At 48.9% G+C, this 14,996-nt stretch overlaps 1 protein-coding gene across 1 annotated transcript in view; it reads left to right on the forward strand.

The window, feature by feature from the left end:
- The first annotated feature begins 322 nt into the window (after positions 1-322).
- The window catches only part of LOC144783273 (autophagy-related protein 2 homolog A-like), a 397,715-nt gene continuing 383,041 nt past the window's right edge, over positions 323-14,996 (forward strand). The window contains exon 1 of the mRNA XM_078662337.1: positions 323-616. Coding sequence (XP_078518463.1) covers positions 446-616 — 171 coding nt within the window. The 5' untranslated portion in view covers positions 323-445. The remainder of the gene's footprint in view (positions 617-14,996) is intronic.

Below are 14,996 nucleotides of genomic sequence, written 5' to 3' on the forward strand. Positions count from 1 at the left end.
TCGGATGCCGGATGCCGAGAGCATCGCCAGGCCAGACCTAACAAGTCAATGGCGAAACTATATCACCCCTCACCCCTTTTTTACAAATCTACCTTTCTCAGTTTTGCAAATGTTGCCTTGTATTGTAACTTATTATTCTCATGTTATTATGAGGCGTCCAACACCTTTGTGTACTGGCCGCGCTTTATAATATTGCATAAATAGTTAAATGAACGCGGTCTACTCTATTCAAACCTTAAACAGCGGTTCCATTTCAAAATGGCAATCGACCTAAATTCATACTCTTCTGTCCCCTTTCTATGTCTATTACGCTGTCACTTTCGTGCGATTAGCGTCGCGGCAGGTGACGTCACATCTGCGCCTCCCTCCTCCAGGAGGAGAATAAACAAGGAATTGAAAGCTGGTACCTTTTTGATTTGGGCTATGTGCCCTCTGAACTCTTACCATGTCCCGTTGGTTTTTCCCCTGGTCTGCGTCTATCAAAAAACGCGCCAGCCGGTACCTGCTGCAGCACTACCTGGGCCACTTCCTGCAGGAGCGGCTCAGCCTGGACCAGCTGAGCTTAGACCTGTACCAGGGTCAAGGGGGCTTACGAGACATCCAACTGGACATTTGGGTAAGAGTGACGCATATCACACGCGCTCGCTTCTTGTGGGGGAGAGCAAACACTTTTTAGACGATCAAATACATTTGAAAAGCTGGTGATCCCATTAAAGTATATGGATGCATTTTCTTTTGCCAGGTGGGCAAATTGAAGTAACCGAGAGTGACACCTGACACAAAAGTGAGTGAGTTGGTTGGATAAGAGTAGTGAGATGAGATGAGGAGGCTATTTAACATAGGAGACAACGAAAAATCTAGGATAGCCACCTGGACTGTACAAATAGAAAGCCCTAACTTCCGGGTTCAGGGCAACTTTGACAGGATGAGGAGAGTAGAGTGAGATGAGAACATAGCAATACATTGTACTCAGGATTCCAGTCATAATACATATGGTTCTTGGATGTTCACCTGGACATATAGGTGAGGTCATCGTACGTAAATGGCTGTTTTTGGGGGTGGTGAAGTGCTTAAAGTGGTATATATAACGTTGTGAGGATGGGGTCTCAGGACGGGGCATGGCCAGAGACACATGACTAGGAATCCTGTTGAACCGGGCTTGCCATTGTAAAGGGCGAGGCTCAGAACAATGTGTACTAAAGTTATGTGGTTCACACAATATGCCATCTGACTTATGTTTTGGTTCTTCTTTGAGAGTTTTGTATTATTGCGTCCAGACTTATCAGGCAACAACAAACATACGCTTAAACCAAATCTTTTGGCTTTGCCAGCGCTTTGTAGCTGTATCAGAGAAATGCGTAACATCTATTTTATTGTGAATACATAGAATTGAAACAATTTAAATTTTGAAAATAGTGGAGAGAAGTAAACTTTAGTAGGTTTTGCATGTGTATGAATGTGGCATTTCTATTGCGCAAACATAGCCCATAGGCAGCGGAGGGCTATACAGGGTCAAAGACAAGCTTTAACATCGATGAGTGCTGGGAGAGGTAGCTGGTTTGGTGATTGTTTATGTATTGTGTAAAGTGGTCTTAGGGGTGTCTCAATCACTCCCGTTCTCTCCTGCACACCCACTTTCATCTGCAGTCTCAGACACTAATGCCCTTTTTAATGCTGACATCTTTAGGAAATCCTCCCCTGCATATCTCACACATCATCTCATTTCTATTCATAGCTTCCTTTTTGCTTATCTTTCAACATGTACTTTTGCTTCAATGTGTGCTCTGTCACACGCATGCACTCACAACTATAAGCAAAGCGTAATCTTTTTTATTTTCGCCCTTTATTTCTGAGCTGTGTATTTCTTCTTTATACACTTTAAGATAAAGTTGCAATTACAAAGACAAATGTGTGACCATCGCTTTGCACGCTTTGCAAAGCGGCCAAGGATTGGATGAGCATGTTGTCTAAACCCTTAATGACCCACTGTCAGGGTCGCACTGCCTCAACCCCAACTCCAAAGCTTTCAATCACATCTTGTCATGAACACTCAACAACAGCCTAAACTCGCCTAGACAGCTTGAGGTGACTCAGTTCACATTGTGCACTATACAAGACTCCTATGTCGCATCAAAAAAGCTACAGAAACACATTATATGGAAAAGTGTATACTTTTAGGGAATGTAAGATAAAGTAAGGCATGACATTTAAACAGGGACTGCATCAGTGGCATTATTGAGAAATCAAACGTTGTTGCCTGTAAAGTTTAGAACTCAGATATACAGCTACCAGGATCCTCTTTCAAAGGCAACTTCCAACTGCTGCTAGGTCTGAGACCTGAAAGGACCTGCCCCACTTAAAGCCCAAGTGCTTCAGGAGTGGGCCAGGAGAGGTATCATCTAACAAAATACAAATGTTAATCTCTGCAGCTGTACTTATGGGCGAGGCCATCTCACCTAGGGTACAAGAAGAATAGCTCATCATACGCCTACAGCAGTATATGGAATGTCCGCTTGCATATAGTTGAGGTAACTAGACACATTGGGGAGGCTGTGAGGTAAATTCCTGGGCATCCGCATTAGACCATCACTCAAAGTAGAGAGACTAAAAATTTCACAGATGGGTACTTGTGAAAGCCATATGTGTTTATATGTAGTAGTTCATTACATGGGGGAGAGATAACACAGCCCTCATGAGTACTGCAAAATTAGCCTGATCATCTGTGATAATCGAAAACTGAAGAGGGCTTATCCATCAGGACGTATGGGTGTGTCTCCCATCCATGATGATTAGGTAAAAATCAACTGCTTAGATAGGTTAGACCACTTACCACTGGGGATCTGAGAGATGTACCAGCACATGAAGTCCTGGCACTCAAATCTCCGATAATAGACATCTCAGAAACTTCCAACCCCTGAGAAAACTCCTGTAAGCACAGCATTCAGAATTATCAGCGGTGCAAAATTTGGTGCACCCAGAATTTTCTACTTGCGATAAAGGCCACACTGTCTTATTTTCCCCAGGTGTATGACCTTAGGTCAAACCTGCTGATAAATACCTGGAAAAATGCACAGTAAATAACAGAAGATACAGATTTTGGTGTGGAAAGCGCCCTAATGTGCATGTTAAATCTTCATATCAAAAGGTAATAGGTGCTGCTTAACATTCAGTTTTAAACCCTTTGGTATCCGTTTTTAGGGCTCGCACGGCGACGCAATTGCGAAGCGATTTTCGCTGTGGAGCCCTATTGTAATCAGTTTTGCTTTCAAGGAGTTCAAGGGGAGACAAGAGACTGTCACACGCAGCCTGCCGGAATCGGATCAGGTCGCGCGCATGAACACGCGCTCCGATTCCGGCAGGCTGATCCCCGTCACAATGGAGCGCGCACGCAGACAGACAGACAGACAGACAGACAGACAGACAGACAGACAGACAGACAGACAGACAGACAGACAGACACACACACCTTGCGCATCCCACCAGAAGACCGTAAAATCTGATTGTCTCCGCTCTCCTTGCTACTCTAACCAAGTTCAAGAAGTGAAGGCAAGGGGCGGTGAAAGGAAAAGCGAGTTTACAGTGATTGACAGGCTACGTAGAGATACTGGGCGGGCCTTCGTGACTGTAGTTCCCTATCAATCCTGTGATTAGCCAGAAAGGATGACAGCCATGAAGAAGAAGGTTCGCCTATCCCGGAAGGGTCCTCCTCCAGCTGCTGCCCCGGAAGAGACGGCCATGCAGCCCCAGAAGTGTTCCTGTTAGAAAGGCGATCCCAGGGGAGGCAGAAGATGTCTGACTGACTACCCCGAGACCCACCTCTCCTTCTGGAGTTGGCCGAGCGCCGTTGAGAGGCCTCCTTGGCGAGGCTCCTCTCCTAGGATCGTAACAGCCGAGCAATCACACCACTACAAAGGGACACCACACAAGAGGGTAGATTCTTAGAATCTTTATCAGCAATAAAGGTAGGTTCTCTCAGCAATATGTACAAACGGATCGAGGGATCCTTAATCTCTCGGTAACTGTGGGAAGGGGGTAGCGGGACAGTCTTAGTACCAGCCTGGCCCAGGAATACCCTACGCACAGCTCTCAATCCTCAAGCTGGGGGTTCCGCAAGGTCGAGCCGCGACGTCGTCAGCATGGCTCCGAAGATGGTTCAGCGTGGTCGGGCCGCGACCGCGTCAGTAGGGCCCCGAAGATGGTTCAGCGAGGTTGGGCCGTGAGCGTGTCAGCAGGGCTCCGAGGATGGTTCAGCGAGGTCGGGCCGCGACAGCGTCAGCAGGGCTCCGATGTTCCGTGAGGATCTTCTTCTCAGCAAGTAGGGGGGGGCTGCGACCAGGTCAGCAGGGCTCCGAGGTTCCAGGGTTCAAAGTAGCGAGTCCTTCTCAGGGTCAGCCGCGATTCAATCAGCAGGGCTCGATTCCAGGATACAACTCCCGACCCATTCCAGAGCTGCCCCAGATATAGGTCTGGAGTCCTTTGATGTCCGGACCCTCGCGCCTGGGGGTCAGAGGGGCCGGGATGAGAGTGTCCAGACACCCAGCAGGGGGTGGAGCCAGCGCCCAGGGAGGCCGGAGGGCGATCGAAACCAGGCGTCCGGGGATGGCTGGAGGGCCATCGAAACTCCCCTCCTCCTTGATCCGTCAAGTGGCCGCTTTACCACCTGGTCGGATCTTGGGGCCTCGATGTCGGGGCTTCGCTGGGGCCGCGGCCGAGGTCGGGCCGAGGCCACGTGGTCCGGACGTGGAGGGCCCAAGATGGAGTCGGGGCCTGAGATGGCGGCCCGGGGTAGGGGCCGGACCAGCAGAGTGGGGCGAGTAGGGGTCGCCGTGTTCCTGAGGGGGAGAGCCGGGGGTCGCCAGGAGTGGCGGCTATCGTTGAAGGTTGGAGAGGGTAGTTTCAGGGGGGAGGACAGGGGTCGATGCCGTCCAGGGCCCGCCATGCGGGAGGAGTGGGACCACGCCACGAGGCCGGGTCCAACAGTTCCCCTACAGGTTGCTCCCGTTGGTTGGTGCTGTGTGAGTAGTACTTTTTATAATTTTGAGGACGTTTCAGCCAGAGGGAATATTACCCCCCCCCCCCCCCCCCCCAAATCTGCAAATTATGCAGCGGATGAAATGTGTGTCAAGTGCTGCAAATTAGCTAAGGCCGAAGCTTCCTCACTAAGGCAGGAAGTGAACTGAGTGCATTTGACAGGATAAAATTAAGATTTTCATTAAATCCGGTGAAGGCTCTCTTACTCGTGTATAGTAAACTAAAAACACACGGAGACCTCGTTGACCCCGTTCCTCTCGCCGCGCATTACGTGCTTTATCTCAGAGTCCAGGAATCCGACGGGAACGTGATATGGAAACTTATCTGGGCACAGAAAGCAGCCTGCAGGAATGGCTATTGAAGGGGGAAAGCGCGAGCGGGAGAGAGCAGCGAGGAAACCTGTCTTACACTCCTCAACAGTCGCTAGGCACGAAGAGGCACGGCCGGGGGGAACAACGTCACCCATTATTAAAAAAAACAGACCTTCAAAACTAAGAAGTGGGGGGGCGGAGAGAAAGGATACATATCTGCGGTCTCCAAATGCACTGTAATTTGCCACGTACATTAACGTCATCTGCCTATTAGCACTTCTTGTTCATTAACTGCGTTGTGCGTATTTTAAACAGACAAAGCAACAGGATGTTGCTGGGCATTGGCCGAGACGCTGAAAAATGGCACCTAAAGGAAGTGACGCAGCAGCTCCATGGCTCTGGTGAAAGGCCTGGTGCTGGTGTATATAGTATTTCCATTTTTAGAACAAACTGTGGCTCTGTCCATCATTTCGACCTCGGCGGCACGACCGAAAGGTATAGCTGCTACAGTTTCAGATTGCAATGTGTGACACTTTCATAATTTCAGTGTAATTATGAGTGACATTTCAACAACTAGGAGTGACACAGGTCACTCATAGTCGGGCAAGTGGGACAAAAAGAGAGTGGCTGCTACCCTCCCAACCCCAGCCACAGCAGCACCAGTGATAACACCAGCTAACTTTGGGGCTATTAACAAGGACACAGTTGTTGAGGTCTCATTTAATAACAATAAAAACACTACTGTTTCGGACCACAAGGTCTCGAGTAAATACCCTGCTACTAACAAGGAAGATATTGTCTAGTAATTCAGGCCAAATGCAGAGCCACCTGGATCAATTTTGAGTTTCAACATTGGAACCCCCACTTGAAGCATGGTAAAGTCAAAGGCATAAGAAAAAGCCTTCGTTTAGTAATAGAGAAGAGCCATCTTCGACAAGCAAACTTACAGACTTTTAAAAAAATATATAATTCCAATGTAATTAATTTCACAACTGAAATCTGGGCTCAGATAAGCCCTGGTTGACTCTGGCCTCTCTAAATCACCTGGCCCATTCCACTCAACATTCATCATTTGAAAACATCGCAGAAAGATCATTTATTAATGTTGCCTGCCTTAGTCATTCTGGGACCCAGTTCCCACAGGAGGCCACAGGTGCTTGTTAACGAGACACCATAAAAGGAGAGCTCGACCAGCCCCCCAGCCAAAGTCATTTGACGGCCGGACAAGAGGCTACAGCTGAAAAGGGAATGCATGGGAAAATGTGCTTTCAAAATGTAGACGTTCTATCACATGCAGAGTTGCTCAGCACAGCCCTATAATCAAGTAATTCTTGACAACATATTATATCCATTAGTTAAAAGGGCTTTAAACGCCAGAGGCTAGCAGGGGAAATAGGGGCATTAATAGAGGCTGTACCACGTGCTCTCGGTTTTTAGTCCCAGTCCACCGGCTGCGGATGCTATTTACGAAAAACATTAAGAAATGCACTTCTCTGGTAAGGCTTGAAAAACGTCTGCTACGTACATTTAGCAAAGGGCATGTTTGCTTATAAAGTTTGTAGTGCAGGCTTTTGTAACAGTAAAGGAAATGTCAAGGCTGCCTCGGCTATCTTTACCAGAAACTCAAATTCAAGGGGCCTGGTAGGGCTGTGAGAGGGTGGTTTGGTTAGTAGGTTCTGCCCTTTACTGAATGCTGGCGGTAACAGTAACAACAAGAGTGTCCTTTGGTAGACCAATGTAGAACAAACTCTTGCATACACCACTCGCAAAGTTACATTGTTAGCTACGTATTTCAATATAGAAACACCAACTTGTAATGTGCTTGTCCCTTGACACACACACACACACACACACACACACGCAACCACACACACACAACCACACACACACAACCACACATACAAGCACACAAACTACCACACACAACTACACACACAACACACATTTTATCATAAAAACACATACTTTCAATATATGCTTATAACTGCAAAACTAGCAGTCTATCCCCCACTCTATCGCTATCATCTTGCAAATCATCTTTATACACCAATACAGACTTTGCTAAAAATTTATTGCAACACATTGTCATATACAATGCCAATAACTCAAACTTGAATGCTGCGAGACCTATTACATTGCAAATGCTTGTTTACAGGTGTGATAAATAGCACTCCTCCCTCCAGGGCACTCCTTATCAGGGCTCTGCACCTCAGTTCCCAAATTCCCCTACATGCTCAAATGATATATGGCTAAATATACTAGGAGTTCTCAGGGGTGTGCAATTTAATAAAATATCTACTTGTCCATGGGACAGTTTTTTTCAAAAATCTACTTGTCCTGTAAAAAAAAAAAAATCCATGTATCCCTTTGGCGCCACATAGCGCAGCGACAAATTATGGCGGCCTATCTCATTTATATGAAATCTCTGATATTAGCCTCTTTGTTTATGCCTAGGTCATACTATATAGGCTTTGAATACTAGCAATTACCTTATTTTGCACCAAAGGGTCAAGTGAATTTTTATAACAGAATAGGTAGATTTATGAAGCAACCTGTCTCATGGACAAGTAGATATTTTATTAGATTCTACAGCCCTGCAGTGGAGTGCCGTTTATTAGAGTGCTGTAGACTGAAGCAGCATACAGTGGCTTGGACTAGAACATAATAGCATACAGTGCAGTGGTGTACATTGGAGTTGGGTCCAATCGAATAGCGTAGAATGAAGTGGCGTAGAGTATAGTGCCATACACTGGACTGATGGAGAGTGGAGTAGCGCAGAGTGGAGTGGCATACAGTGGAATAGCTTACAGTGGAGTGTTGTAACGTGTAGTGGCATACAGTGGAATAGAGTAGAGTGGAATGATGTACAGTAGAATGGTGTCAAGTGGAATGGCATACAGTGGAATAGCGTATAGTATAGTAACGTCCAGTGGAGTGACACACAGTGGATTCATGTAGACTGGCATACAATGGGGTCACGTACGGTGTAATAGTGTAGAGTGGAGTTTCGTACAGTGAAGAGGTGTAGAGTGGCATAGAGCGGAATAGCAACTAGTGAAATGGCTACAGTGGCGTGGCATGTGATTGTGTGTGAAATTTAACAGCAGTGTAGATTATGGTGTTCAGAGTAACACAAAGCAGCAAATTGCGCTTTTATGTTTCTCCACATTTACCTATCAAGACAGGACCATGCATAGTGGCCTTGCGCTCCGTTGTAAATCTGACTTAAGTGTTGCGTTGCCCACGTGACACCATGAGTGACACAAGGGTACGCTATCCAATAATGCAGCTAGGCCTTAGTTACATTGTGGGCCACGGTATACCTTGATGCGTTTGCAGTTTACGGTGGTACATGATGATGACAAGCAAGTATATATTTGGGTAATGGCTGTGCCTAGAGAATGAAAAGGCAGCCATACTGTTTTTATCACACTTTGGCTGTGTTCAGTGTTAGGGCTTTAGATATAGGTAAGTAGTTGGTCACTACCTATTACCACTTTATTAAAGTAGTAATAGGTATGGGAATGTATTAAAAATGCTTAAAATATATTTTTAAATATGTTTACGGCCATGTACCACAATAGTTTTCACAAAATTCTGCAAACGTACAGCAGTGACAGATATCACTAAGTTTAAACGCCTTATTACTTAAAAAAAAGTATACCCTACTTAACTGCATTACCCAACAAGCATTTACAATGCAATGGTCTCGTCTTTTTTAAAGTTAGAGCTATTGGCATTGCTCATGACATTATTTTTTTTTAAAACATAAATAAATGGCATTGTCATTTACAATGCCAGTAGCTTAATCTCTCGCAAATGCGAGACCTATTGCATTTACACACACACACACACACACACCCACCCACACACACACACACACACACACACACACACACAGAGCCACACGCACCCACCCACCCACACAGAGCCACACACAGAGACACACACAGAGTCACACGCACACACTGAGCCACACGCACACACTGAGCCACACGCACACACTGAGCCACACGCACACACTGAGCCACACGCACACACTGAGCCACACGCACACACTGAGCCACACGCACACACTGAGCCACACGCACACACTGAGCCACACGCACACACTGAGCCACACGCACACACTGAGCCACACGCACACACTGAGCCACACGCACACACTGAGCCACACGCACACACAGAGCCACACACACACACCGAGAGCCACACACACACAGAGCCACACACACACACACACACAGAGCCACACACACACAGAGCCACATTCACACACTCAGCCACATTCACACACTCAGCGCCACACACAGAGCCACACACACACACACACACAGAGCCACACACACAGAGCCACACACACACACACAGAGCCACACACACACACACAGAGCCCCACACACAGAGCCACACACACACACACACAGCCACACACACACAGGGCCACACACACACACACACACACACAGAGCCACACACACACAGAGCCACACACACACAGAGCCACACACACACAGAGCCACACACACACACACAGAGCCAGACACACACAGAGCCACACACACACAGAGCCACACACACACAGAGCCACACACACACAGAGCCACACACACACAGAGCCACACACACACAGAGCCACACACACACAGAGCCACACACACACAGAGCCACACACACACAGAGCCACACACACACAGAGCCACACACACACAGAGCCACACACACACAGAGCCACACACACACACAGAGCCACACACACACACACATAGCCACACACACACACACAGAGCCACACACACACAGAGCCACACACACACACAGAGCCACACACACACACAGAGCCACACACACACAGAGCCACACACACACAGAGCCACACACACACAGAGCCACACACACACAGAGCCACACACACACAGAGCCACACACACACAGAGCCACACACACACAGAGCCACACACACACAGAGCCACACACACACAGAGCCACACACACAGAGCCACACACACAGAGCCACACACACAGAGCCACACACACAGAGCCACACACACAGAGCCACACACACAGAGCCACACACACAGAGCCACACACACACAGAGCCACACACACACAGAGCCACACACACACAGAGCCACACACACACAGAGCCACACACACACAGAGCCACACACACACAGAGCCACACACACACAGAGCCACACACACAGAGCCACACACACAGAGCCACACACACAAACACAGAGCCACACAGAGCCACACACACAAACACACAGAGCCCACACACACACAGAGCCACACACACACACAGAGCCACACACACACACAGAGCCACACACACACACAGAGCCACACACACACACACAGAGCCACACACACACACACACACAGAGCCACACACACACACACACACACACAGAGCCACACACACACACAGAGCCACACACACAGAGCCACACACACACACACACAGAGCCACACACACAGAGCCACACACACAGAGCCACACACACACACACACAGAGCCACACACACACAGAGCCACACACACAGAGCCACACACACACAGAGCCACATACCACACACACACAGCCACACACCACACACACACAGAGCCCAACACCACACACACACAGAGCCCAACACCACACACAGACAGAGCCCAACACACACACACAGAGCCCAACACACACACACAGAGCCCAACACACACACACAGAGCCCAACACACACACACGGAGCCCAACACACACACACGGAGCCCAACACACACACACGGAGCCCAACACACACACACGGAGCCCAACACACACACACGGAGCCCAACACACACACACGGAGCCCAACGCGCGCACACACACACACACACACACACAGAGCCCAACGCGCGCGCACACACACACACACACACACAGAGCCCAACGCGCGCACGCACACACACACACACAGAGCCCAACACACACACAGAGCCCAACACACACACAGCCAAACACGCACACACACACACAGAGCCAAACACACACACACACAGAGAGCCACACACACACACACACACACACACACACACACACACTCACAGAGCCACACACAGAGCCACACACACACAGAGCCACAAACAATTACACACACAAATAGAGAGCCACACACACATAGCCACAGACACAGAGCCACACACACACACACACACAGAGCCACACACACAGAGAGCTCTCTGCCCAGTAACGCCCCAGGGAACGGAGGCAAGAAAAAACGATCACAAGCAGGGAACAGTGCGACACTGAAGGGAAGCCAGCCATTGAGCCGAACATTGCATCTGAAGCATGGGAGATTCACTTCCAGTCCTTATACACCAACAAGGAAGCAGTGATTGTAAATGTCGAAACCCTAACAACACCCACTGAGTCTCCGCAGGAGGTGACTATAGGGATTACTATGCCCGAGGTGCTAAATGCTATCAACCAGCTTCCTTGCAGTAAAGCTCCGAGCCTAGACAAACTACCTGGGGACCTTTTTCGAGAGGAATCGAAAATTTGGGGACCATATTTATGGGCTCTATTCAATGCCATTATGAATGGCATGGATCCCTCTGATATTTGGCTCAGGGCAGAAATAGTCCCAATCTTCAAAAAAGGATGACCCCTTTTACCTACCAACTATAGGCCGATTAGCTTAATTGATGTTACCCAGAAATTCTTTGCACGGGTACTCCTTGATCGCCTCCAGTTATGGATGGAAGAAAAAACACCTCCACCGTTGACCAGGTATTCAGACTCCAACTTCTTTTCTGCGATGATGTTTTTTTAAATGCTAATTTCTAACTATAATGTGCCTGAAACCCATGTTTTTTTCAGTGAATTTCAAAGGTTTTTTTCAAATGCTAGTTTCTAACTATGCCTACAGAGGTAGGACATGTGAAGAAAGATGAAACGACGCACAGAAAGAAGCAAAAGAAATGCAGAAAGAAGCAACAGAAGTCCACAAAGATGAAGAAAAGTGCAGGAAGAAGCAAGAGATATGAAGAAAGAACCAACAGAGGAGCAGAAAGAGGCCTTGTTGCAAAATCATCCTGTGCCCACAACTTTTTCAGACGGGTACTGGTGGTAACTGACTGACTAACCAGGCCTGGAGCCAGTGCTATGTTAAAAGACACTTAGAATACAGTGAAAATACCTACATACACTAGGGAACACTATGTGTTGCGATATTCTTGTGATTAGCATGACCTCCTCTGTAAGGCCCTCGTACATAATAGGGTAGGGGTATTAAAACCAACTTTAAGTCAGAGGTGCAGAAATATGCTACTTTAACTAGTAGTCGCGTTTGCAGAGTGGTGGAGAAATGGTGCTGGATGTCCAACCAACGCTCAGGAATTCCGCTGCGTAGGACTTACAGGAGGTACCTGGAGGGATTCTTGGCCCCCAAACTCCCTCAAGGACATCCTTAGGGGCCAACCTCCCAAACTATTACCTCCAGTCAGTCCCACACAGCAGCACTGATAAGTAGTCGTACCAGCCCACGCCCACTTTGCCCACCACTCTACAAACGCGCTCCCTGGCACGCTCTTGGCTGGGGATTGAAGTCCCCTTCACTGCTGGGGGTCTTTTAGGGGCCAACTAGCCTACCTGTTAACTTTTGGATTGGTGAGAGCTAGACAAAGGCCATGCCCCCTTTCTTCACCACTCTGCAAACGTGCCCTGTGGCGCGTTTTAAGTTGGGGGATAAAGTCCTCTTGAATCCTGAGAGTCCCTGGGGTCCAACTAGCCCACGCGGTACCTCCAGTAAGCGCCACAGAGTTGTGTTGTAAAAAGGGGCGTGGCCTGGACCACCTCTCTGCAACCCAGGCCTGTGGTGCTTACTGGAGGTACCTGGGGGGCTAGTTGGCCCCAGGGGCCCTCTGGATTGAAGGAGAATTAATTCCCCAACTTAAAACTCCCCACAGGGCGCCCTTCCCATGGCCAATTCCAGGCCCGGGGACCCCATCACCAATGGCATGGCCAAATATTTTATTAATTATTATGGAGGGGGGCTGTGTGGCCCCCCTCCTCATGTCATTTATGGCCCCGGGGACCCCATCTCCCAGGGCCGGCCTTTGCATGATTTTTAAAAATTATTATTGGGGACGGGTGCCGCGTGGCCCGCCTCCCGGGCCACTCCTTGCCATGGGGACCCTATCCCCTGGGGCCTGGCCTCCCGCTGGGGACCGTGGGAGGAGCCCAATGCCCCCTCGGTCCCTGCCGGCTCCCCGCCTCCTGCGGGAGCCGGCATTGCTGTAACATGCAGTTCCCCGTGTGGAAAAGCAATCTGGTTTGGATTTTGAAAGAAACCTGCTCTCTCTTCCAAAATCCGAACCACAGTTTGCCCGCCCTGCCATAACAAACAGCCGTGTCCTGGGGGTGGGCACCCCAGGACACTGCAGGAGCCGGCCCTGGGGGGTGGAGGTCCCCAGGGCCATCACTGGCTCCAGGAGGGGGGCCGCGCAGCCCCTCTCTCATCCAAATCACAGCCCCAGGGGGTGGTGGTCCCCATGGCTCGGGGGTCCATAACAGACTCCCAAATTAGCATTTTAGTGCCCCGGGGAGGTGACGGTCCCCGTGGCGGGGGGGGGGGGCTTGAGCCCCCCCCACAAAGGTTTAAATTTATTTAAAAAGCCCCGACCAGCGTGGGAGCCTTGTAAAGCCCCGACCAGCGTGGGAGCCTTGTGCCCCCCGCAAATAATAAATAAAAGCCCCAGGGGTTGGCGGTCCCCGGGGCTTGGGGGCCTTTGAGGCACCCCACACATTTTAAAATTAGCCCCGGGGGTAGCGGTCCCCGGGGCTGGGAAGGGGTTGTGTGCCCCCGCTACTATTTAATCAAGCCCCGGGGAGGTGGCGGTCCCTGGGCAGTGTGGGGGGATTGGGGCCCCCTCAGACATTTTGTTCACTGCCCCAGGGACCTAGCCCACCTGGGGGCTTCAATACCACGAAGTCCGGGCTTCTTGTTTTTCTTTTTTTTTAATGCTTTTTTGGGTCCTTTTGTGACCCCCCTGAGCAGGCCTAGGGGGTCAGGGTGTTTCTACCCTGTCCCATTTTCTTGTTTTTTGCGTTTGTCTTTCTGTTTTCTTGTGCCTCAGTTCAGCAGTTCGGCTGTAGTCGTGTCTAAAGTTTCCTGAGGGAGATAACATGGAGAAAACACGTTTTGGGACCCCCCTTTTTTCTCGGCCCCCGCTTGGCGAATCACCCCGAAACTTTCAGGATAGGAGCTGACTGGAGCGGGCCATAAGTTTTGAAAATTTCGCGAAGATTTGTCAACTGGCGCCAAAGTTATTGGGAAAACAAAAAACGAGTTTCCTTTGGAAACTAGGTCCTAACTATAACTACTTACTGGCGACCACCAGTAGATATATATATATATATTACAGTGGCAGTTGTCACTGTGTAGTTATAGTTTAGTCTGGTGTTTCCTTAGGAATAGCATTTTCTGTTGTGCTAATAACTTTGGCACTGTTTGACGAATCTTCACAAAACATTTCCAGAAATATAAGTTCATCCACTTCCACTACTTCCTGTGAGGTTTTGGGGTAATCTATCAAGCAGTTACAAAAAAAGGGGGGTGTCCTAAAATATTTGTTGCCAGTGCATTTTCTGTAGGTATAGTTAGACAAAGCTACAGCAGACAGAA

The sequence above is a fragment of the Lissotriton helveticus genome, chromosome 9 (assembly GCF_964261635.1).
Source record: "Lissotriton helveticus chromosome 9, aLisHel1.1, whole genome shotgun sequence".
Classification (NCBI taxonomy): domain Eukaryota; kingdom Metazoa; phylum Chordata; class Amphibia; order Caudata; family Salamandridae; genus Lissotriton; species Lissotriton helveticus.